The 24,147-nt window shown below is 36.0% G+C and overlaps 4 protein-coding genes and 3 long non-coding RNA genes across 9 annotated transcripts; 3 read left to right on the top strand and 4 right to left on the bottom strand.

Moving 5' to 3' along the window:
• The first annotated feature begins 1,197 nt into the window (after nucleotides 1-1,197).
• On the top strand, nucleotides 1,198-5,353 carry LOC103512201 (hydrolethalus syndrome protein 1 homolog). Its single transcript, XM_008476956.3, has 6 exons — nucleotides 1,198-1,341; nucleotides 1,629-1,799; nucleotides 2,161-2,298; nucleotides 2,820-2,987; nucleotides 3,469-3,656; nucleotides 4,761-5,353. The coding sequence occupies exons 2-6, from the start codon at nucleotides 1,685-1,687 to the stop codon at nucleotides 4,785-4,787; spliced, it is 636 nt and encodes a 211-aa protein (XP_008475178.1). The 5' UTR covers nucleotides 1,198-1,341; nucleotides 1,629-1,684; the 3' UTR covers nucleotides 4,788-5,353.
• A 1,227-nt stretch (nucleotides 5,354-6,580) lies between these two features.
• LOC103512210 (coiled-coil domain-containing protein 22 homolog) lies at nucleotides 6,581-9,598 on the bottom strand. Its single transcript, XM_008476964.3, has 2 exons — nucleotides 9,509-9,598; nucleotides 6,581-8,865 (listed from the first exon to the last, which is right to left on the bottom strand). The coding sequence occupies exon 2, from the start codon at nucleotides 8,854-8,856 to the stop codon at nucleotides 7,123-7,125; it is 1,734 nt and encodes a 577-aa protein (XP_008475186.1). The 5' UTR covers nucleotides 8,857-8,865; nucleotides 9,509-9,598; the 3' UTR covers nucleotides 6,581-7,122.
• Nucleotides 9,599-11,106: 1,508 nt separating this feature from the next.
• Nucleotides 11,107-12,045, bottom strand: LOC113468668. The gene is made up of 2 exons (XR_003392333.1): nucleotides 11,991-12,045; nucleotides 11,107-11,538 (listed from the first exon to the last, which is right to left on the bottom strand). It is a non-coding gene; the product is annotated as an uncharacterized LOC113468668 (long non-coding RNA).
• Nucleotides 11,573-14,312, top strand: LOC103512211 (autophagy protein 5). The gene is given in 5 exon segments (XM_026825755.1): nucleotides 11,573-12,144; nucleotides 12,461-12,577; nucleotides 12,933-13,057; nucleotides 13,199-13,406; nucleotides 13,968-14,312. Coding segments are annotated over 5 exon segments (813 nt in total). The 5' UTR covers nucleotides 11,573-11,893; the 3' UTR covers nucleotides 14,080-14,312.
• LOC103512203 (L-2-hydroxyglutarate dehydrogenase, mitochondrial) lies at nucleotides 13,861-22,125 on the top strand. Of its 3 annotated transcripts, XM_026825753.1 has the most exons (9): nucleotides 16,696-16,825; nucleotides 16,993-17,056; nucleotides 18,326-18,465; nucleotides 18,647-18,927; nucleotides 19,375-19,539; nucleotides 20,001-20,168; nucleotides 20,855-20,964; nucleotides 21,236-21,415; nucleotides 21,709-22,125. In XM_026825753.1, exons 1-9 carry the CDS (start codon nucleotides 16,804-16,806, stop codon nucleotides 21,905-21,907), a joined length of 1,329 nt encoding a protein of 442 aa, XP_026681554.1. In that variant the 5' UTR covers nucleotides 16,696-16,803; the 3' UTR covers nucleotides 21,908-22,125. The 3 variants fall into 3 exon arrangements, with proteins under 3 accessions (XP_026681555.1, XP_026681554.1, XP_008475179.1); XM_026825754.1 differs by lacking the exons at nucleotides 16,696-16,825; nucleotides 16,993-17,056 and adding an exon at nucleotides 13,861-13,959 and having other exon boundaries at nucleotides 18,318-18,465; XM_008476957.3 differs by lacking the exon at nucleotides 16,696-16,825 and having other exon boundaries at nucleotides 16,851-17,056.
• Nucleotides 15,223-15,831, bottom strand: LOC108252755. Its single transcript, XR_001809581.2, has 2 exons — nucleotides 15,708-15,831; nucleotides 15,223-15,591 (listed from the first exon to the last, which is right to left on the bottom strand). It is a non-coding gene; the product is annotated as an uncharacterized LOC108252755 (long non-coding RNA).
• A 631-nt stretch (nucleotides 22,126-22,756) lies between the features above and the next one.
• Nucleotides 22,757-23,159, bottom strand: LOC108252754. The gene is made up of 2 exons (XR_001809580.1): nucleotides 23,056-23,159; nucleotides 22,757-22,937 (listed from the first exon to the last, which is right to left on the bottom strand). It is a non-coding gene; the product is annotated as an uncharacterized LOC108252754 (long non-coding RNA).
• Between the last annotated feature and the right edge of the window lie 988 nt (nucleotides 23,160-24,147).

The following is a 24,147-nucleotide window of genomic DNA, read 5'->3' on the forward strand; positions in this document are numbered from 1 at the left end:
GTGATCTGTGTCATAGCACAAATGTTAGTGGGTGTCACAAATAATGTCATTCCTTGATCAAAAACTTTGATGAGAAGCAACCTCTGTTGCAAAGTAGGTATAAAGCCTGATTCACACTATAGTGCCAGTCAAGGTCCAGTCACGGTCCGGTAACGGTCCGATCAAAAGATTGAGTATTCACACTAGAAAAGTTTCATAATACTAGTTTACTAGGTACTGGACTAGTATTCGTTTTCCACACAACCCAATACATACCTTGTTAAAATGGGCCTTCACAAAGTTACTGAGTCTTCAATCAAGTTTACTGTATATTACTAAAGTACATAATGAGAAAGTATTGGTCCAAATTTTCAAAATCGGAAAATGAGTGGGAATATCCGTAACTGCTAAGGTCTTTGGATAGGAGAAAACCAGTCGAGTCGTTCCGAAAACAAACCTTATCTGTGAAGGATAAAATCCACCCTCGTCGGATTCGAACTCACGACCTAGTGCATACAAGGCAGAGGCTCCACTCGATTAATTTACAAGTCATCTTGGTGGAAGAAAAAAATAATGACAACTTGGGCATCATACCAAGTCTTCTTCTTCTTCTTTTTAAGGGTGTGTCAACAAAGTTCATTCTTACCTATCAAAAACACTGAGCAAGAAATTCAATATGAGCTCTGTATTCAAGTCAACATTGATGAGTGACTGTTGAGGTGTGGAGGTGTGTGTGGCAAATAGAATATCATAGATAATATCCTCTAGTTCACTGCTGGATAGTTCCAAGTTATTCTCCGTGGTCCTCATTTGATGCTTGTCAAATACTCCAGCAATGATCTTCACGGGAACAAGATTCACTGGGGAACAAAAGAAAATACATACTTAGGTAGGTATGGCACTTACATAAATCCTTACATTGACTGTTTGAGAGACATAAATAAGTTCATCATACACATTACTTGAAGTTTGGCAAAAATGTTCAACATAGGTATGTAAGTAGGTACGTAGTTATATAATCAAAATTTTCTCATTGAACTTTTTATCTGATCTAGCCTTTGAGGGTACTATATATGTTTTTTTCCGAGTAAGTTCTACAGTTTTGTTCAATGTGAGGCTCAAGTCCATCTTATCAATGGTTCCCAAAATACTTACTGCTGAAGAATCTCTGTAGGACACACAGTTTGGCTGCAGTTCTGTAGGCAGCATATTTTTTCTTGTTGAAAAGTTAAAGTTTTATCTGTTTTATTCGATTTGGGCTCTCTCATGTCCGATTTTCAACTTTAATTCTTCAATATTTTACCACAAAATAAATGCCTTTTATTGTTCTTCTCTTGGAGTTTGCTGGGGCTAAGGAACACGGTAAGACTAAACTTTGTTACGGTATTCGAGACTCTGGACCTCTGTAAAGTACCAACTACTTACCTACCCACCCAAAGTCTCATGTATGGCCAAAATTTGATTAATATGAACTGATCAAGAGACTATAGACATGGTCATTGATTTTTCTGCATTTGATTGTTTTTCCTTGAAAATTGGAGAACAGGCCTACTATCTTCAGTAGTTGAAGAATGGTATCCAAATTAGATAAAGTCCTCGAGGCAATAAAGTTTTGCACAATGTACTAAAAGTACCTCTTTTTCTTACAGCCATGTCCTCATAGTTCATACAGCAGTTATACAGATCTGGTTTAACAGAATCCAAGATGGCTACGTCTGGTCCACCACCTCTAGAATTAGACCCGAAAGAGGTTCTAGCTCATCTGAACTACCTGGGCTATCATCATATCACCGGACACCAGCTGAAAGACTTCATGAAAGGTTGTTATTCTTGATTGAAGACTTGGTTACTTTGTGAAGGTCCATTCTAACTCTTGAGTTGTATTGGAACAAATACTACCTATCTTGAGTTTTTTTCCAAAATGTTTACCAAGATAAAAGGTTTTTTATTCAGTAGAACCTTGATTATTTCAGTGGATATTGGAGCAACTCTTTCTTGGTACAGTTGAACATCCTCTGAGCAGAAAATGTTCTACCTCAAATTAAATATTAAGTATGTAACTCAGTAGGCAGCACCTACCTAGTTTTTTTTTTTTAAGTAAAATACATTACATTAAACTGCAAAGATAATACCTATACCAATAATCTTTCATGTACTCATTCTAATGTTTACCTATTTCAGATCTAAAGAAATTGATAAGGTATGATCAAATGAAGAGTAAAGAGAATGCCACCCCTACATCACCTCACAAGAGAAAATCCAGCCAACATCCTTCCACTGCACATCATGAGAAACCATGCAAACTTACCCATGACAAAAGTAAGTTGTATACTTGTATGTTCAGTTTACAACAACTACCTACTTTATAAAAAGCAGGTGGGTATGTACGAGTAAACTGTTAAACCCTTATCAAGCCTCTATTTTTTTAATATTATTGATTATTATTTTTTCAATTTATTTTAGGCAAGTCCATTAGTAGATTTGACTTTACAGTGGAATAAGTGAAAGATAGCCAACATCCTTCCACTGCACATCATGAGAGACCATGCAAACTTACCCATGACAAAAGTAAGTTGTATACTTGTATGTAAAGTTTACAACAACTACCCACTTTATAAAAAGCAGGTGGGTATGTACGAGTAAACTGTTAAACCCTTATCAAGCCTCTATTTTTTAATATTATTGATTATTATTTTTTCAATTTATTTTAGGCAAGTCCATTAGTAGATTTGACTTTACAGTGGAATAAGTGAAAGAGGAAATTTAAAAAGTAAGTTTTGAACTCAGCTCATTTAGAATTCCTGCAAATTTATTTATTTTTCTAATTTTCTGATCCTTAGGGTCATCCTCATTGTCATCATCCAACTTGACAAAGACTAGCACCAACAGTTCTAGTCTGAATTCCTGTTCTACCACCACAACTGACTCTCAGCAGAAACCACTAAGACCAATTCAGTCCAAAGCTTCTCTCAAACCTTCCTCTGCAACCTCAGTGTCTGCTCCTACGTGTAAGTACTTATTTCTTGTCTATGTACATAAATGAAATAAAAATGGTGTTAAAACACTCATCTTGAAAACAACAATACATATACATGAGATGAGAATGTTGAAATGAAGCTGTGGAATGACAAAGCTTGATAGAATAAATGAAATTAGGTAGGAATAAAATGAAAATTTCCAAGAAGATAGTAGAGGAGAGAAGGTTTACTATGCATTGGACAAAAAAGAAAGGTAGACACAGGAGAAAAAAAAAGTTGGAGAAAGGATTACACATTAACAGGGAATAAATGGCAGACAGGAAAAAAGTGAAAAAGAGGAGAAGTTGGAGAAAGGATTACACATTAACAGGGAATAAATGGCAGACAGGAAAAAAGTGAAAAAGAGGAGAAGTTCTAACAGAGCATGTTAAGTATTTGTTGGTTTAGGGTTATAGCTGGTTAAACATTATATTAGAAAAAAATATCATTTCTTCTATCATATTCATTGCAGTTATACGGCCATGGCACATGAGATCCAACTCTCAAATTCACAAGGCTGGTACATCAAGTGATCCAGTGGCCTTGTATCAGCATTACAAAGAACTGTGGAAACTCCAACCTTTGCCGGGCGAAAATAACCGGTCTGAACTGAGGTGGAAAATCCGCGAGAAAATGTTGGGCTGTGACCCTCCCCCTAGGGTAAGTCAATGAGCTCAGAAGTCATGTAGTAGATACCTACCTTTTTTTTAGGGGGCTGAGGCAAGCAGAAGGTCGAGATATGTTTAACCCCATAGTGGCCCTCACAGCACACCAAGAGGGTTTTGTAAAGAGGGGTGCATGCCTTTGTTCCGGGTAATAATCGGGAAATCCGTATTTTTTCACCATTTTGCTAGTTTGTACTGTATAAGTATGCCAAAAAAAAAAGTTGGCAACCCTACTCAAAATTCACCTCCCTATAATATTTTTACTTTTTAAGCAAGTGAATTACAGGGTCTTACTTAGGTACATCAATAAAATAATCATTACTTACTGGCAGCCCCAAGAAAACTTTCAAACTAGCACTCCAAAAAAGACACGTTCCCAAGAGGGAGAAAGTTTGAGTTTCATCAAAGATCCTTGCTTTTGTATTGTGAGAATTTCTGTTCACTCAAAATTCACCTCCCTATAATAGTATTTTTACTTTTTAGGCAAGTGAATTACAGGGTCTTACTTAGGTACATCAATAAAATAATCATTACTTACTGCAGCCCCAAGAAAACTTTCAAACTAGCACTCCAAAAAAGACACGTTCCCAAGAGGGAGAAAGTTTGAGTTTCATCAAAGATCCTTGCAACCATCCTCCATACTACATACCCAGCTACAAAAAGAATAAGCATAGTGATCTAAAACACAATAGCAATGTTCGTGGGACCAAATACAAGACCTATTCTAGCCCCTGTCAATGTGTGCCTAATAAACATAAGCTGGGCTTCCATCAAGTCAAAATACCTGTAGATACGTCACTCAATCAAGTGGTGAATGAGTATGCTCTACCATTGGCTAGAAAACTGAAACATAATGATGTGTACATATCGACCAAATTCCATTGTAAATGAAAGCTTAGGAGGATTTTTTTATTACCATTTTATGAGTAAATTTAAGTATTTTTTCTACCAAATTTACACTGCCTTGGTCTTTTTTTTTTTATCCCCATTTTCCAGGAATGCAATTATTACCAATCCCATGATACATTTTGAACTTTTGACCCTTGATTGTGTTTCCAACCTTTTAATCAAAATTATCAATCGATATTTTTTGTTTCAGCTTCCACTCACATCTAGAAGGAGCTAGATATCTCTAGGTCTAGTAGACTTTAATGTGATAGACCCATAGATCTCTTACCTAGGACTGTTAAATAATGTGATCGATCCATAGATCTTTCACCTAGAATGCCTAGATCCTTACAACTTCCCTTTCCTGGTCTATGACAGAACTCAGGACTGTAAAAAAGAATAGAATAGAATAGAATAAAAAAGAATAAAAAACATCATAGCTAGGAGCTAGGTACGTTTTGTTTGTAGTTTACAATGCTGAGATATTCTAAATTTACTTCCCATCTCTTGACAAGTTCCCTTGGAATAAAATTATTGAGAAGGTTATAGTTATTATAGAGCTTATTTTGTAAATAGATTATTTATTTGTAAAGGGAAATAGAAAGTTAAAAAAAAGGCTTTGATAAATAGAGTAATACAATTTAGGTTAATAATTTATTACATACATAGGTAGGAAAACAGACAAGTGAAGATTATGGTACCATGCAATTTTCAGAGGGTACCACAAGGAATAATTTAGTTTTCTAACTCTCAACCCCTCCTTAAAAAGCCATAGGACTTTTCAAAAACTCAACTTCTGTGAAGTTCCTTTATCATAATGGTAGGTATAGGAAATTGTTGATTTTAAACTCCATTATTATTTTGTACAATAAATGTTAAAGCAGTATGGTTGAATTATGAATTTCATTACCAAAAAGTCCCGTCTTTTTATTTCTTCAAACCCCTGTACTGTACAATAAAAAAAAATCAATGCTTTATAATTACTGTTTTCCTTAATTTAATTTACTTACATAATTATAAAAAATGTTCTGTGAGTATTTATTAAATAAACTAGGATTGAAAAGAACCTATCACTGGCTCTTGCAGATACATGCATCTCAAAGAAATATGTATCCGTTGAAGGTATCACAATAAAACACAATATTTTAAAACCCAGACCAATTATTTGTTATCCCAAGCTTTGTGCTTTCAATTGATTTACTAGAGCAGTGCTTTCACTCTTCATGTGTTGAATGTCTTTTTGTATCTGCAACAAGTTTTCTCCAATGTTTTTACTACACAATAGATCAATTTGTTCTTCTAGGTTTTTCATTTCTTTCTTCAAGTTACCTATTTCTGTAACACAAGTGGTGAATGAGTATGCTCTACCATTGGCTAGAAAACTGAAACATAATGATGTGTACATATCGACCAAATTCCATTGTAAATGAAAGCTTAGGAGGATTTTTTTATTACCATTTTATGAGTAAATTTAAGTATTTTTTCTACCAAATTTACACTGCCTTGGTCTTTTTTTTTTTATCCCCATTTTCCAGGAATGCAATTATTACCAATCCCATGATACATTTTGAACTTTTGACCCTTGATTGTGTTTCCAACCTTTTAATCAAAATTATCAATCGATATTTTTTGTTTCAGCTTCCACTCACATCTAGAAGGAGCTAGATATCTCTAGGTCTAGTAGACTTTAATGTGATAGACCCATAGATCTCTTACCTAGGACTGTTAAATAATGTGATGGATCCATAGATCTTTCACCTAGAATGCCTAGATCCTTACAACTTCCCTTTCCTGGTCCATGACAGAACTCAGGACTGTAAAAAACATCATAGCTGGGAGCTAGGTACGTTTTGTTTCTAGTTTACAATGCTGAGATATTCTAAATTTACTTCCCATCTCTTGACAAGTTTTTGTATTGTAAATAATATAGGTTCCTTGGAATAAAATTATACTTAGTTATTATAGAGCTTATTTTGTAAATAGATTATTTATTTGTAAAGGGAAATAGAAAGTTAAAAAAAAAGGCTTTGATAAATAGAGTCATACAATTTAGGTTATTAATTTATTACATACATAGGTAGGAAAACAGACAAGTGAAGATTATGATACCATGGAATTTTCAGAGGGTACCACAAGGAATAATTTAGTTTTCTAACTCTCAACCCCTCCTTAAAAAGCCACAGGACTTTTCAAAAATCCAACTTCTGTGAAGTTCCTTTATCATAATGGTAGGTATAGGAAATTGTTGATTTTAAACCCCATTATTATTTTGTACAATAAATGTTAAAGCAGTATAGTTGAATTATGAATTTCATTACCAAAAAGTCCCGTCTTTTTATTTCTTCAAACCCCTGTACTTTATTATATAAAAAATCAATGCTTTATAATTACTGTTTTCCTTAATTTAATTTACTTACATAAATAAAAAATGTTCTGTGAGTATTTATTGAATAAACGAGGCTTGAAAAGAACCTATCACTGGCTCTTGCAGATACATGAATCTCAAAGAAATATGTATCCGTTGAAGGTATCACAATAAAACACAATATTTTAAAACCCAGACCAATTATTTATTATTCCAAGCTTTGTGCTTTCATTTGATTTACTAGAGCAGTGCTTTCACTCTTCATGTGTTGAATATCTTTTTGTATCTGCAACAGGTTTTCTCCAATGTTTTTACTACACAATAGATCAATTTGTTCTTCTAGGTTTTTCATTTCTTTCTTCAAGTTACCTATTTCTGTAACAACTTTCACAATATCATTACAATCTGTATGAAGAGTAACTAAATATTTGTAAGCTTTTCTAGACATTTCATCTCTAGAAACATCCCTGAATATCATTTCATCAGCTAGAGTAAAACACCGTTCTATTTTACCATTCACATTATTTAGCTGTTTTTGTACTTGCTTGGTATCATTTATTATCTTGGAAATATCAAGATCTTGCTTCTTTATGTTGTTGATAATCTCCAAGATTCTTTTGGTGTATGAGGATCTATTGACAGATTTCTTTGGCAAGTTCTCATTTAATTTATTAAAGGCCAGAGTTTTGATTTCATATTCATTTCTGAGCACTTGAGCTGTTTCTCTCAACTGCCTGAGTTGTTCATAATATTGTGAATTGTTATTTTGCTTCTTTGATCTTTTGTTCTTTTCTTCCAGATAAGGTTTCTTGGCCTCTTCCCATTGTTCTTGTAATAATTTCATTTTTTCATGAGCTCCATTAATTTTGCTTTCCAGTTTTTCAATATAATCATCAGAATCTGGTAACATGATATTTATTTTTTCATTTATGTCAATGTTCTTTTTATTTTTGTTCAACTGAATTTCTTCCTCTTTCTTCATCTTTTCCAATTGTTTGTATTCTTTTTTTAATTTATTGAATTCTTCCACTTCAGACTGTATACTTTGACTAAGTTTATTAAGATCACTTTGGGAAATATCTCTTGGTATAGAATTACTGATATTTACTTCTGTTTGATTATGATTATAATGCACTTCTTTATCTTCTTCTATGGTAGGAAAAGGTCTTTTTAATTTATTGAATTCTTCCACTTCAGACTGTATACTTTGACTAAGTTTATTAAGATCACTTTGGGAAACATCTCTTGGTATAGAATTACTGATATTTACTTCTGTTTGATTATGATTATAATGCACTTCTTTATCTTCTTCTATGGTAGGAAAAGGTTCTTTAATTTCTTTTCCCTCATAAGCATTGAGAGTAATGATAGAGGGAAAGATTAATTTTGGTTCAACTTGATGAGTAATGAACTTGAGATGTTTAATACAATATTCTCTCCATTCCCTAGGAGTCATACTATTTTTTGCTTGTCCTGGTTTTACAATCCCAGTCTCTAAAGGCATTGATATGAACTTATTTGTCTTGCTACTTGTAACTTTTTCTACAATGGCTTGTGATAATTTCTTTTTAAATGCTTCAAGCTTAGTATCAGTGTGAGTTGATATTTTAGTTTGTTCTCTGGGCAGTCTTTCTATCAGATACATTAATGTTCTTCTAACTTCAATTTCATTGCCATACAAAAAAGTTTGATACCCAATGTCACCTTGGAATCCCAAGCTTTTAACTTTGTCAGAGAGTTCTGCACAGTATTTATATTTAGCTGACATGGAATTGGGTAGAGTTTTTGATGCTTGGAAAGTTGGATCAATAATGTGAATCATTTTGACAACAGCTTCTACAAAAATTTCTGTTGTTAGCTTCTTGATACTGCTTACATCTTCTTCTATATCACAGTTCAAACTTTTCAAAGTGACAATAATGATTTTGTCTACTTCCTCCATGGTGGGTAACTGCAAATGAAAACAAAAAATCCAAGGCTTAATAGAAGAAGAAGAAGAAGAGAGACTTGCTCAGCCGTGCAATGATGACGTTAATATACCTCACTTACATTAAAGTTCCTTTCCCCTACAGTCTCAGCCATCCACTGCAACATCTCTCAGATCCTCTTAACACATTAGTTTATAGTGCTTACATCTTCTTCTATATCACCGTTCAAACTTTTCAAAGTGACAATAATGATTTTGTCTACTTCCTCCATGGTGGGTAACTGCAAATGAAAACAAAAAATACAAGGCTTAATAGAATATACCTCACTTACATTAAAGTTCCTTTCCCCTACAGTCTCAGCCATCCACTGCAACATCTCTCAGATCCTCTTAACACATTAGTTATGGGGACACTTTTTAAGAAATTACTCCTGAGCTGGCAGAGAGTTGTATAGGAGACTCTGATCACATGGTCACACTCCAGCATTACATGCTATCCCTTCAGAAACTGATTGTATTTAGAAATGGTTCCTCCAAACAAAAAATAGAAAAAAAAATGGTAGGTATACAAATGCATAAGGTAATGGAAATCCTTGATTGATCTTGACTCCAATATAAAAGCCTCATCTTGATTGAAAAAAAAAAACAATAGACACCAGCTACTTACCAGTTATGTAATCACTATCTTGAAACAAAGTACTACCCCCAAGCTTGAGTTTTACAGTAATTCAAAACCAAAGATCCGTTTGTTGCAAAGGAATCATACAGAGCTCGAATAGTTGTGTCTGGAGAGGGTGCAAAAGATTGGTTTACATAAATGAACAAACTTTCAGATGGGTCCATTTTGATGCTTTTCTTGGTGAAACTTATTATGGAGGCAACATTCTGATCTACATGAACCAGCCATTTCTTTTTAGTTAGAATAGGTGCATCTCCTGTGGCACGCAGCAGGATCGGGACTTTGACCTTTGCTTCAGCACCAATTGAGGGACTGGATGGTGCTGACCCTTCTGGGGTGTTATCAGTGATTTCCTCTGACATTCAAAAGTCTGGAAATTACTTGGTGTCAGAGATTAGATCAATGAACAGCCCTTGGGAAGAAGGTTATCATTTACATGAAGATCTTCTGAATAAAATGTTACACTATACTGCAGAAAAGGCCACAAACACTTGAATTGCTGGAATACTTGAACTTGAAAAAGTAGGGTGATGGGGATTATTGAAGGTTATCATTTACCTACATGAAGATCTGAAAAAAAAAAAAATGTTACACTATACTGCAGAAAAGGCCACAAACACTTGAATTGCTGGAATACTTGAACTTGAAAAAGTAGGGTGATGGGGATTATTCACTTTTAAGAAATAAATCTATCTATTATATTATCAATATTATCTAATCAAGAAAAGGATTAGGGATTATTAGGAAATTTAGGGATCATCCCATTTCACAAGTTCACAACACGGTCCGGTTCTACAAGTTTATTTATCTTAAAATAATTTTTAGGTTCGAGTAAGCTCAAAGCTGGTGCTGAAGCAGTCTCCAAGCATGCTCATTGCTAAGCCTCAAAGATCAGAAAAAGACATGCGAATAAAAAGTACTGTTACCCGGGCCTCAAGTTCTCTGTGGCTGTAGAAACTTCTAAATATCGGAAAGGCGGCGCGGCATTTTAGGAAAAAATTTGATTTGCTAATCAAGAAAAGGATTAGGATTAGGGAATAGGGATCATCCCATTTTACAACACATCTCAGGTCCGGTTCTACAAGTTTATTTATCTTAAAATAATTTTTACCTTCGAGTAAGCTCACAGCTAGTGCTGAAGCAGTCTCCAAGCATGCTCATTGCTTAAAGCCTCAAAGATCAGAAAAAACATGCGAATGAAACGAATTGTTACCCGGGCCTCAAGTTCTCTGTGGCTGTAGAAACTTCTAAATATCGGAAAGGCGGCGCGGCATTTTAGGAAAAAAAAAAATTGATTTGATTGCACAGGCTGGGAGCCGCAAAATTTATAGACCCCTTTGGCCCTTTGAGGCTGTGTTTATGAACAGGGCTGAGATGAGCTCGGACGACGTGAGATAGCTGTCCCGGCGGCAATTTTTAAAATTCATTTTATCATAAAAATCATTTTAATTTTTTTAATTTTTATCATTTTAAAACAAAAAACAAAAGGTATGATGGGGAGGTACCTATTATTAATAGGTTGAATTAGACTGTTTGCAGGAAGCAGGAAGTTCTACACCTAAACTTAATAAGAACATTTTATTTTATCATTGAAAAAGTGTTAGTTTCAGTTTCCATCACCCCAATATGTCTGGATTTTACTCTAATGAATTTGTGCTTTTCCAATGAGGTGCATCTGCATCCTTTACATTCCCTCGGGATTCTAATTAATCAATTTCACCTACTGATTTAAACATCCTCGGAATCACTGCACACCAGTCTTGATTGGAAAACTAGATCCCTGAGTTCACGGGACATCATTGCAGACAACAACCATTGTAGATCTCACCACTAAAAAAACACTTCTGAAGTTCTGACCCTCAACTATCCAACAGGGTCGCCCAATTTCTCTGTTTCATGCTGTTGGAACTCTGAGTGAGCTATGGCAAGTGATCGGGAAGTATTGAGAGAAGTCTGGGACGGCAAGTTACCAGTATGCTTCACTCTGCTGGCAGACCAAGTGTCTACTGTAGGAGAACCTGATCCGTCCTATCTCATGGTGCCTAGATATGTCTGGATTTTACTGTAATGAATTTGTGCTTTTCTAATGAGGTGTATCTGCATCCTTAACATTCCCTAATTCTAATTAATCAATTCCCTAGGGATTCTAATTAATCAATTTCACGTACTGATTAAAACATCCTCGGAATCACTCCACACCAGTCTTGATTGGAAAACTAGATCCCTGAGTTCACAGGCCATCATTGCAGACAACAACCATTGTAGAATTGTAGATCTCACCACTAAAAAAATACTTCTGAAGTTCTGACCCTCAACTATCCAACAGGGTCACCCAATTTCTCTGTTTCATGCTGTTGGAACTCTGAGTGAGCTATGGCAAGTGATCGGGAAGTATTGAGAGAAGTCTGGGATGGCAAGTTACCAGTATGCTTCACTCTGCTGGCAGACCAAGTGTCTACTGTAGGAGAACCTGATCCGTCCTATCTCATGGTGCCTAGATTGAGCTACTTCCCACTGGTTCTTGAAAAGGTAAGATGAGAGTTTTAACAACAGGGATTTTATTCTCAATTTGACTACAAGATACCTGCCTCCACACATTAACCTCACCCAACCCAAGTGCCCCAGTCTAAGTCCAGCAGCATATGATTGCCCAGATAGAGTTACCCATTTGTAGGCATAGGTACCACCCATGTGCAACACTGCTTCACTTCAGTGATCCATCATGCCATAGGTAAATACCTACTGCCTACTGGCAGCTGGAGTCCTAGATGTCTATAAGTATCTACATCAGTGAACAAACACCCTGCTCGGAACTTTTTTCTAAGCAGAACTGAAGCATTAAGTCAGAGCTCAGGCAGGTAGATTATCTCTACAAATGGGCCCCATAAGTTGCTTGCTACAGTAATATAAAAGAACGTAATTATACCTAATTGTTTCCAGGCACTATCCAATTGGTCTCTTGTATGATCTTCATGTAACTGATAATCAGCTGCCATGGAATATCACTGTTCATTTTGACAAATTTCCTGCTAATGAAATTCTACACTGTCCCAGCAGGTAAATGAAGTGGTTTATTTTGTTCTCCCTTTCAGATAAATTTTACACATTGGCTGAAAATAAATTTGGTTGCTGCTTCTGGCCCTCTTTCCTGGTAAGAAGAGTTCAAGAGAGAGAAAGAGTGAGAGCAAATGAGAAGGAAGAGATATAGGAAAAGCTATTTAGATTGAAACCCTGCTATCCAAAAGGAGATTCTTTGTCCCAAGTCCCACCATGCTTTTGATTTCATGTAATTTTTGTGTGAATAGTCCAAGCTGGTAAATACCTGCTAAAAAAATAGCTTTCAATGTAGTTAAGTAAGTACCTATTTGGATATTATTATGAAATATAATCTCTTGTACCTTTTTGATTACAGAGAAGCTGTGGAGTCTCATTTTATGTCTTGCATCAAAGAAGCTGATGTGTTAAAGCACAGAAGTCAGATTGTATCAAACATGCAGAAGAAAGAACACAATCAACTCTGGTTGGGACTTCAAAATGGTAAGACCATTAGTGAAGTTGGGACTTTAAAATATAAATATTTCATTGATAAAGCAAAAAAAAAACTGTCCATTTTTCTTTGATGGTTGATCCCATTCCAACCTAGACTCTTTTTAAATACAACTAATTTTTCTTCCTCAGATAAATTTGACCAATTCTGGGTGATCAACAAGAAATTAATGGAGCCAGGAGAGGGAGGCGGTTTCAAGCATATTCCATTTCGTTGCTACCAGGGAGATCTACCATTTAGTCAGTGCCTTGTTAAACCCATCACCAATGAAGGCAATCCCAAAACACTGCAAAACCTTTTCGAAGAAGTTTATCCCAAAATTAGCATTGATAAATGTAAGTTGAATGGGATTTTGGTGTATTTATTGAGCTAGGTATATTCTGTGGACTCGGATAGATAGAAATGGAGTGATTTTGCCATTTCCTCAGTCCTCTACATGATGTTCAGAAGCATTTAAGCACGTTGCGTGGCTCGCCCATGTATGGCCCCTTTTAAGATTTAGCTTCAAAAACTTGACTTTACTTTTTCTGTCCTGCTATGGCTAAAAAAATAATAATAAAAAAAAAAGTGATAGAGGAAACTGTAACTGCCAAGGTCTAATCGTCCCGAAATCGAAGAGAGAAAGAAGACAGAATAGGAAAAAGCCTGCCGTTTCGAGAACGAACATTATCCATTCAGGAGAAAATTCGCCCCGGGCGGGAATCGAACCCTCGCCCTAGCGCTTACAACATAGACACACTACCAACCAAGCTAACTAGGCTGGCTAAAAAAAAAAAAAAAGATAATAATAATGGCTGCAATAATATTGGATTGTCATTAACACATTTTTTTCCTTCAACTTGTAGGTAACAGGTTGTAGATTGTGCATATGTTGTATTTTTTCCATGCTTGTTTTTTCAGTATTCTCGTGCACGGAATTGCAATCCCCCTAGACACGCCGTTGCAATGGATGAGTGAGCACTTGAGCTACCCGGATAATTTCCTACACATCGTCGTCAATGTAAACTCATGATCCTAGACATCGCCCCTGTACGGTGATTTTCTTCTGTGATCTGTGGTGGACTGTGCCCAACTAGTATAAAAAATTCGTGATTCGAGGTAGTCCATCATCAACATTGGCTTATGGTCTTGTAAAGGCCCGTTCCCAATTGTGGTTCGGAAAAAAAATCGTGTCGTGCGTAAGTGGGTACTTACACTCTCATTTAAATTAAGTACATTGCCTACAAGGACATTTTGTGTCATTCGAGAAAAGATTGTGTCGTGCGTAAGTGGGTACACTCTCATTTAAATTAAGTACATTGCCTACAAGGATATTTTGTGTCATTCGGGAAAAAATTGTGTCGTGTGTAGTGGGAACACTCTCATTTATTTTTATTTATTTATTTGATTACACGCTAAGCATCACGGCCATGTGTGACTCTCATTTAATTTAAATGACATTGCCTACAGGACATTTTAAAAACTGTAGAAACAATTCAAAATAGCCAGTATTTTTTATTTATTTATTTTTTTAAGATGTTTGATAGAGGGAACTGTAACTGCTAAGGTCTTATCATCCGGAAATCAAAGAGAGAAAGAGGACAGGATAGGAGAAAGCCAGCCGTTCCGAGAACGAACATTATCTGTTCAGGATAAAACCCGCTCGTGTCGTGCGTAAGTGGGTACACTCTCATTTAAATTAAGTACATTGCCTACAAGGACATTTTGTGTCATTCGGGAAAAAATTGTGTCGTGTGTAGTGGGAACACTCTCATTTAATTTAAATGACATTGCCTACAGGACATTTTAAAAACTGTAGAAACAATTCAAAATAGCCATTTTTTTTAAAGAGGTTTGATAGAGGGAACTGTAACTGCAAAGGTCTTATCGTCCCGAAATCAAAGAGAGAAAGAGGACAGGAAAGGAGAAAGTCAGCCGTTCCGAGAACGAACATTATCTGTTCAGGATAAAACCCGCCCCAAGCGGAAATTGAACCCGCAGTCTAGCGCACAAGGCAGATGCGCTACCAACGTACCAACCAAGCTAACTAGGCTGGGTGTAAACAATCGAAACAATACAAAATAGCCTGTTTCAAATACAGAAATGTCTCTTTTTTACAGAGCATTTCTTATGAAACAGGAACTGTAATAATCTAATATTTTTTCTTCTTGAAAAAAATCTAGTCGTAATTTTTCTGTAGGTTTAAGCAGGTATCTCGTGATTTGTGATTCAAATCGTGGATATAATGCGCCCCTTTTAGTCTTATTTTCAATAGGTAGATCAAAGATCTCTACCTACTTTATGAATTTAGTACTCATATAGTTATTTCATCCACTCTACATACCTATATAGTAGGTACTGAGTACCATAAGTCTCTTTGAAGTCTTAGAGCCTATGTAATTTACAAATTATAGGTACTACATAAGTAGGTACCTATTTAATTTCAATGTTTCAGCTTTATATTTTATATTATTTATTTATTTTATGTTAATTTATGATGTATTAAAATATGTGTGGAAATGAAATACCTTCCTACCTTTTTTACCTATACAGGGTGGTTCCTGATTTGCGAACCACGCTTATATCTCAGAAACGGCTGGGAATTAAGGAATGAAATAAACGGCGTCATGTAGATGAAATTTTGATGATTACCTTTTTTACCTATATAATATTTTGAACCTATAATTATGTGAACATTATTTAAATGATTAGATATCTCGAGTCATACCCCTATGCTTGATAAAATAGACAACCTTCTTTTTTTTTTGCCAAATATGTATTGTAATGTTTGCTGTCCAATTTTGGAGAAATTAGGAGAATCTTTTCTACACTTTTTTCTTATTGGTTGAACCTATAATTATGTGAACATTAAATGATTAGATATCTCGAGTCATACCCCTATGCTTGATAAAATAGACAACCTTCTTTTTTTTTTTTTTTGCCAAATATGTATTGTAATGTTTGCTGTCCAATTTTGGAGAAATTAGGAGAATCTTTTCTACACTTTTTTCTTATTGGATTTTTTAAATTGATCCTGTCCATGGGGACCCCACATCAGGAGCCTTTCTGGAATGGCTGGTTTGATTTTGATGAGATTTGGCAAACATTTACCAAAGGTGGGAATTCAACCTGCGACCTAACGATTATGCCCGCAACTAAAGCTCAGAGTCTCAGACCGTCTGATGGACCTCGATCTCGAGCTTTCTCCGCCCTACGTTAAACAGCTGTCGGGCCCCTGTCTGAGCATGATTGGTGGGATTTATATTGTAACTGTAGATTTTGGGCATGCCTGAACTTTTGGACGTGGGGGGTCTTTGGGTCTTGTGTAAGGTATAACAATTTACTGAACTACCTACTTAGGTACCCAGTACCTAGGTACTAGTAATTTTCATTGAGAAACACAGGTTACGTCTAAATAATCGTATTGTAGAAGGGTAAAGAAAAAACCAAGTAGGTAACTATTCCCCCCCCCCACTGAAAACTCGTGCATTGTAAACGGACCTTATTGGTAAATACCTCTGTGGTTCATCTGCATTACCTCTGTTGCACTATCGTGTCACATAGGAGAGAGCGGGAAATTCAAAATGAAGGTGTACTTTATTTTTTAAAACTGATTAGGTATCTGATAAGATTTTTTGTTGATAACTGAAACTGATAAACTGATATTATTACATTTTATAACAAAGTACCGTTTCAATGATAAGAATGAAAACGGGACCATTGTTTTAAACCTCCATTGATTTCCAGGTAGATAATCATGGTTTTGAATACACTCTCACATTTAACTTGTCTTTTTTTTTGTTGATAACTGAAACTGATAAACTGATATTACATTTTTTACATTATAACAAAGTACCGTTTCAATGATAAGAGTGAAAACGGGACCATTGTTTTAAACCTCCATTGATTTCCAGGTAGATAATCATGGTTTTGAATACACTCTCACATTTAACTTGTCTTTCAAGGAAATCATACAAAGTGCTTTTCATATCTTGTCACTCGTTTATAAGGTAAGTCAGGAAGACTTGTTTTTTAATATTTAACCTTTTGCGTACAGAATCAATTTCACCAGAATCGCTCTTACGGTAGGATTCATGTCCCACATGAAACTCAAGCGTTGTTGTTACAGTCAGACGTAAACAAAACATTTTTTTCAAATACGGTAGGATTCATGTGAGACATGAAACCTCCGAAAAGCGATTTGTGGTAGGCTTCATGTCACACATGAAATTGTTCCCTCGCTTTTAATTTATTTTCTTTTTTTTCCTAGTTGAGATAGAAACATCTGGTTTTTTTTGTCTTCTTCGGAAATCTTCGGACTATAATTCCGAATGCTTTGGAATCATAATAAACAAACACCGGCTTTTCAGTCTGCATTTGAAAGGAGCAAAAGATACACAAGTTCCTAGGCACGTCCTACCGTAACGCCTCCTATCTGTAAAAATCAAGCCGACCGTAGCGAGTAAATCTGTAGCTTCATGCTGGACATGAATCCTACCGTATCGCCAGATTCAAGTTATATTTCTCCTACCATAATGGCGGAACCATGATTTCATGTGACACATGAATCTGTCCGCAAAAGGTTAAAATGTACAAACCTCTGTTGATGTTGTACAGAGAAATAGGAGATGCAGTAGTCACAGAAGATTTAAAGCCAGCAATTTAGCTACGTTTGACACACAATAATGGTTATGAAGTCATTTGATACATCTTTTCCCCAACAGGACATTGGAGGTTAAGCAACATGTCAATATCTGGATCATGGTCAATATCTGGACGGGAGGGCGGGGACTAGTTGACACATTTTCACAACCATCCCTCATATAATATCTGGAAGCTCATCTTTCTACCCTCAGGCGATTTCATCTGCCTCTACTTCGTGGTGTCTTTCAGACGATTAGTGTGAGCCAAACTCGTTCATCCAGGAATCATATTTGGATAGATCGTGAGCGGTCACCGATTTCCGACACCTTGCGATGGCTTCCCGGAAATCCTTCTCGGTTACGGGAAGATCGATGTCTTCTTGCTGGCTGCAATAATATTGGATTGTCATTAACACATTTTTTTTTCCTTCAACTTGTAGGTAACAGGTTGTAGATGTTGTATTTTTTCCATGCTTGTTTTTTCAGTATCAGAATGTCCAGTTCACAATCACCCACACTCTATGATATGGTGGTAGTTGGAGGAGGTATAGTTGGAGTGGCCACAGCGAGGGAACTCAAACTCAAATATCCAAAAATGAAGACTTGCCTTGTTGAAAAGGAAAAAGAGTTTTTCAGTATGTCCAGTTCACAATCACCCGCACTCTATGATGTGGTGGTAGTTGGAGGAGGTATAGTTGGAGTGGCCACAGCGAGGGAACTCAAACTCAACTATCCAAAAATGAAGATTTGCCTTGTTGAAAAGGAAAAAGAGTTGGGTATGGTCTTTTTTCCCCTCCATTGACTGTCCAGGTAGTAAAAAGTGGTTTTTGAGTCCCAGGCCCAGGTCCAAGTGAGTCCCTCCTTGCCTAACAAATAAAAGTGATCCTTGCTTAATAAACAAGAGTCTCAAGAAGGATAGGGTTCCAACTGCTTGATCCTTTACATTTCCCATCACAGGTATGCATCAAACAGGACACAATAGTGGTGTAGTTCATGCTGGCATTTATTACAAACCAGGCACCCTCAAAGCCAAGCTCTGCGTTGAAGGAATGAATCTGGCATATGAATATTTTGACAAACGCAATATACCGTACAAGAAATGTGGAAAGCTTATTGTGGCATTGAATGAACAGTTGGAGCCCCTGCATGATCTATATGAGAGATCTATTCAGAACAATGTGAAAGATGTAAGACTTGTGTCAGCAGAAGAGATTAAAACAATAGAACCCTACTGTAAGGTAAGCAATATTTTATCAAAAAAAAAAAAAAAAAAAAAAAAAAAAAAAAAAAAAAAAAATTAAACCTGATGCCAGCCACTCACACTCAGACCGTATGAGACTGCGGTCTTGAACATAATGTGTGGTGGGAAAAAAGCTTGAGACCTAGGTCGAACTTGAGCTTTAAACACACATTCTGACTGTCTGAGCATAAGTGGCTGGCCTAATAAATTCCCTACTGATTACCAGGTGAGTGTCTTGACCACTCCACCACCAAGGCAGGTTAAAATAGGTATTTTTAATTTAAACCAATTTCAGTTCATTAATTTGAAGTGTCTTCTATTCAGAAGGTTGCTGTATTTCTTCTACTTTGCATTTCCACTCCTCTCAATTTTCTGCTATCCTTGTCAATTCTTCATATGTCACCAATCCTGTCTATTTCTTCACCAATCCATTTTAAAATTCTAGGGAGTAAAAGCCATTCATTCTCCTAACACTGGGATCGTAGATTGGGGCCTAGTTACTCGAGTTATGGGCGAGGAATTTTGTGAGCTTGGAGGTGAAATCAGACTGAATCAGCAAGTTGAATCATTCAAGGAAAATCCAGAAAGTGTAACAATCAGCACTAAACAAGTGAGTGAGTTATTTTAACAATTACTTCAGATAATTAATAAAGTCTCAACATCCTTTCACACTTTCCACAGCACCTTCCTATATTGGGCTTGTACACAGATGGTCCTGGGTCTTTGAAATTCAGGGTGTACCTTATACCTCATATTCTTTCTACTTTGAGTTCTAACTAGTGGCAGAATTATCAGTGTAAAAAGATGTAATCCAAAGGACTAAGGAGGCACTTGGTCATACTGTGATAATTTCAAAAATTTAGGTATTTAGATTTTGCTTTCAAGTTTTGACATTTCACATACCTCATATTCTTTCTACTTTGAGTTCTAACTAGTGGCAGAATTATCAGTGTAAAAAGATTGATTGGAAATCGGAATGTATTCCAAAGGACTAAGGAGGCACTTGGTCATACTGTGATAATTTCAAAAATTTAGGTATTTAGATTTTGCTTTCAAGTTTTGACATTTCAGGGTGATCATCTAGAAAGCTCCTATGCTCTAGTCTGTGCTGGATTGCAAGCTGATGAAATGGCACTCAAGTCTGGATGTAGTTTGGAACCGGCTATAGTACCATTCCGAGGTGAATACCTGTTACTGAATCCGGCTAAACAGCATTTGGTTCGAGGAAATATCTACCCGGTAAGAACTAAATCAAACTTGGTAGGTACATTCATATTTATTTACCGCCGCGCGTAGTAGCCAAAACAGTATCCAGATAACAATTATGTGCAATGTAAAAGAATAGATTGATTTTTTAAATTTGCAATTTTTTTTTGCGAAACGGCTTATTTTTTGCCAAATATATAGGTCACTTTTATGGGAACCCCCATTTTTTATTTAATTTTTGGAATCAGCATAAAATTTTAATTGAAAAAATGTCGGCTAAACAACATTTGGTTCGAGGAAATATCTACCCGGTAAGAACTAAATCAAACTTGGCAGGTACATTCATATTTATTTACCGCCGCGCGTAGTAGCCAAAACAGTATCCAGATAACAATTATGTGCAATGTAAAATAATAGATTGGAAAGTGGAAACGTATCTTGTCAAACTTTGTTTGTTCCCAAAGCTTGCAATTCTAAATTGATAATTGTAAATTATTTAATAAAGCCTTGTATTGTGCTTGGTTTTGTTTAGGTTCCAGATCCCAATTTTCCATTCCTAGGAGTTCATTTCACACCCCGAATGGATGGCAGTGTATGGTTGGGTCGAATAGATTGGAAAAGTATCTTGTCAAACTTTGTTTGTTCCCAAAGCTTGCAATTCTGAATTGATAATTATAAATTATTTAATAAAGCCTTGTATTGTCCTTGGTTTTGTTTAGGTTCCAGATCCCAATTTTCCATTCCTAGGAGTTCATTTCACACCCCGAATGGATGGCAGTGTATGGTTGGGTCCCAATGCTGTTCTTGCATTCAAGAAAGAGGGATACAGGTAGTTTCTGAAATATGAGTGCGGTTTAATTTTGTTGTAGCACAGAGTTCCAGTCTCGAGGCCAGGGTTCTAGTCCCAGCAGGGTTGGGTAAAATTTCCATTATTACAAACTGCCTTGCTGGTGGTGTAGGGGTGAAGACGCCTGGTAATCAGGAGGGCATGGGTGTAGTCCTTGCTGAGGAATGGGTTTTTATTCATTGCTTGGGAATTTGACCCCAAAGAAGGGAATTTTTCGTTCCATTTGAGCAGTAAACCACTATTATTATTCCAGGTGGAGGGATTTCAGTGTACGAGAGTTGTTTAGCACATTAAGATACCCTGGGTTTTGGAGGCTGGGTCTCAAGTATACACGCTATGGGAGCAAAGAAATGATCATGTCCTGGTTTCCTTCAATGAGAGTGAACGAGCTCAAGCAGTATATTGAAGAAATAGAAGCAGGGGATATACAGAGGTGAGTAAGGATGTTGTGATATTTCAAAACCTGATAGAAAATATGCATGTGAAAATATTTTAGAAGGTATATAAAGCTGAATTTCTAGAGGTGAAAGAACGAGATTTTAACGAAACTTGACAACAAAGGAATTTGCTCATTAAATTTTGGACCTAATTGAGGTTTTGGTTTTTAGGGGATCCCATAGTGACCCTTTTTCTGGGTGAGTTCACAGAATCACTTGTAATCCTTTTCTTCCATTCTTTTCTTTTGATTTCTTCGTTTTTCAATGTATTCAAATTTATTTCTTGCAGAGGCCCGAGTGGGGTTCGAGCTCAAGCATTGAGTTCCTCAGGAGATCTGGTGGATGACTTTGTCTTTCATTCCGCGGGACGCACCTTGCATTGTCGCAATGCCCCCTCTCCTGCTGCCACCTCGTCCCTGGCTATAGCCAAACATATTCTCAATGAACTCAGACGAGAATTCAAACTGGACGAACTATCATCGAGATGATGAAGGTAGGTAAAAATTTAGGGACCTAAGTATGTAACTAATTAACTATGTACATATTCTATTCTTTGTGTTGAGATAAGGGCGAGTGACACTTTTACTGGATATCTCCATCAGAGAATTGCATTTCTTGTGGTATGTGGGCTCTTGATCCAAAAAGTTGCTTCCTAATTTGTTCAATATCGAAAATAAATAAATATTTATGTATTTTTGAAACAATATTTTCCTACATTGTTTATTATTAATAGAAAAAATTCAGATCGTAAACAAAATTTATAAATAGATTTTAAGTCATAAACTTATGACAGTTAAACTAAGTAGGTGAACATTAATTTTAATTAGTTTTCTTTTGAGCTTTCTGGAAGTTTTGAATTCTATATACCCACCTTCCAGGACATGTTATTTCCATTGCACTAAAAATGCCTTTGAGATACCTATCAAATGAACTTATAAACTATAGAGCTCTGTGAAATGAGATCGTTGAAAAACGTATGGAATGGGAAACATTATGTAGTAGCTTTCTGGAAGTTTTGAATTCTATATACCTACCTTCCAGGACATGTTATTTCCATTGCACTAAAAATGCCTTTGAGATATGAGATACCTATCAAATGAACTTATAAACTATAGAGCTCTGTGAAATGAGATCGTTGAAAAACGTATGGAATGGGAAACATTATGTAGGCAGATGTGATGTTGCTTGCTAGCCCATTTGCCATTACCTATTACCATTAAATACAGCTGAACAGACATTTTTTCTTTATTTTTACAAAGGTGACATAAAAATATTAGGTTGGTATTCCAAGTTATCTCTCTTCAAGGTGAGGTTCACTCATCAATTATGTTTCTACGAAGCAGATGTGATGTTGCTTGCTAGCCCATTTACCATTACCTATTACCATTAAATACAGCTAAACAGACATTTCTTCTTTATATTTACAAAGGTGACATAAAAATATTAGGTTGGTATTCCAAGTTATCTCTCTTCAAGGTGAGGTTCACTCATCAATTATGTTTCTACGAACTGACAAACCTTCTTTAATGAACATTTGCACATTTCTCTTCACATTTGATGAGTGAACACTACACAAAATTTACACAGTAAGAAGTTCTCAGCTGTTTTCCAGACAGCACATACAGTCTAATTAAACCTTCTTTAATGGACATTTGCACATCTCTCTTCACATTTGATGAGTGAACACTACACAAAATTTACACAGTAAGAAGTTCTCAGCTGTTTTCCAGACAGCACATACAGTCTAATGACATTTGCACATCTCTCTTCACATTTGATGAGTGAAAACTACACAAAATTTACACAGTAAGAAGTTCTCAGCTGTTTTCCAGACAGCACATACAGTCTAATCACTCTTGCTTTTCTCATCATCTTTGAACAAACACCCTGCTCAGAACTTTTTTTTTCTAAGCAGAACTGAAGCATTAAGTCAGAGTTCAGGCAGGTAGATTATCTCTATAAATGGGCCCCATAAGTTGCTTGCTACATTAATATAAAAGAACATAATTATACCTAATTGTTTCCAGGCACTATCCAATTGGTCTCTTGTATGATCTTCATGTAACTGATAATCAGCTGCCATGGAATATCAGTGCCTAGATTGAGCTACTTCCCACTGGTTCTTGAAAAGGTAAGATGAGAGTTTTAACAACAGGGATTTTATTCTCAATTTGACTACAAGATACCTGCCTCCACACATTAACCTCACCCAACCCAAGTGCCCCAGTCTAAGTCCAGCAGCATATGATTGCCCAGATAGAGTTACCCATTTGTAGGCATAGGTACCACCCATGTGCAACACTGCTTCACTTCAGTGATCCATCATGCCATAGGTAAATACCTACTGCCTACTGGCATTTTTTTTTTTTTTTTTTTTTTTTTTTTTTTTTTTTTATTTTTTTTATCTATAATCACCGATTTTTTTGTAGACAAGGTCAAATGTCCATTCAAATGGACACTGAGCACTTCGTACTACAAAAATTATTTCTAGCCCGGGCACTTACTACTACAAAAATTTTGTCCATTCAAATGAACATTGAGCACGAAGAGGTTATAGATATAGAGAGTAAGTGTTGTCCCATAGTTACCCTTCTAGATACTAGCCACACACATAGTTGTTAAACTTTATTCATCTGCCCATCTGGTGGAAACCAGTGCATTTCATGGGATCTTGTCACTGGCTGCAATTAACACATTTTTTTCCTTCAACTTGTAGGTAACAGGTTGT

This window comes from Diaphorina citri, unplaced genomic scaffold, assembly GCF_000475195.1.
Source record: "Diaphorina citri unplaced genomic scaffold, Diaci psyllid genome assembly version 1.1 scaffold809, whole genome shotgun sequence".
In the NCBI taxonomy this organism is placed as follows: domain Eukaryota; kingdom Metazoa; phylum Arthropoda; class Insecta; order Hemiptera; family Psyllidae; genus Diaphorina; species Diaphorina citri.

Coding starts and splice junctions, on each gene's coding strand:
- LOC103512201 (XM_008476956.3), top strand. CDS start 1,685: ATGGCTACGTCTGGTCCACCACCTCTAGAATTAGACCCGAAAGAGGTT. Junction 2,988..3,468: donor CTCAGTGTCTGCTCCTACGT/GTAAGTACTTAT, acceptor TATTCATTGCAG/TTATACGGCCATGGCACATG. Junction 3,657..4,760: donor GCTGTGACCCTCCCCCTAGG/GTAAGTCAATGA, acceptor TTTTTGTTTCAG/CTTCCACTCACATCTAGAAG.
- LOC103512210 (XM_008476964.3), bottom strand. CDS start 8,856: ATGGAGGAAGTAGACAAAATCATTATTGTCACTTTGAAAAGTTTGAAC.
- LOC103512203 (XM_026825753.1), top strand. CDS start 16,804: ATGGTTTTGAATACACTCTCAC. Junction 17,057..18,325: donor TCTTGTCACTCGTTTATAAG/GTAAGTCAGGAA, acceptor AGAGTTTTTCAG/TATGTCCAGTTCACAATCAC. Junction 19,540..20,000: donor TAACAATCAGCACTAAACAA/GTGAGTGAGTTA, acceptor TTGACATTTCAG/GGTGATCATCTAGAAAGCTC.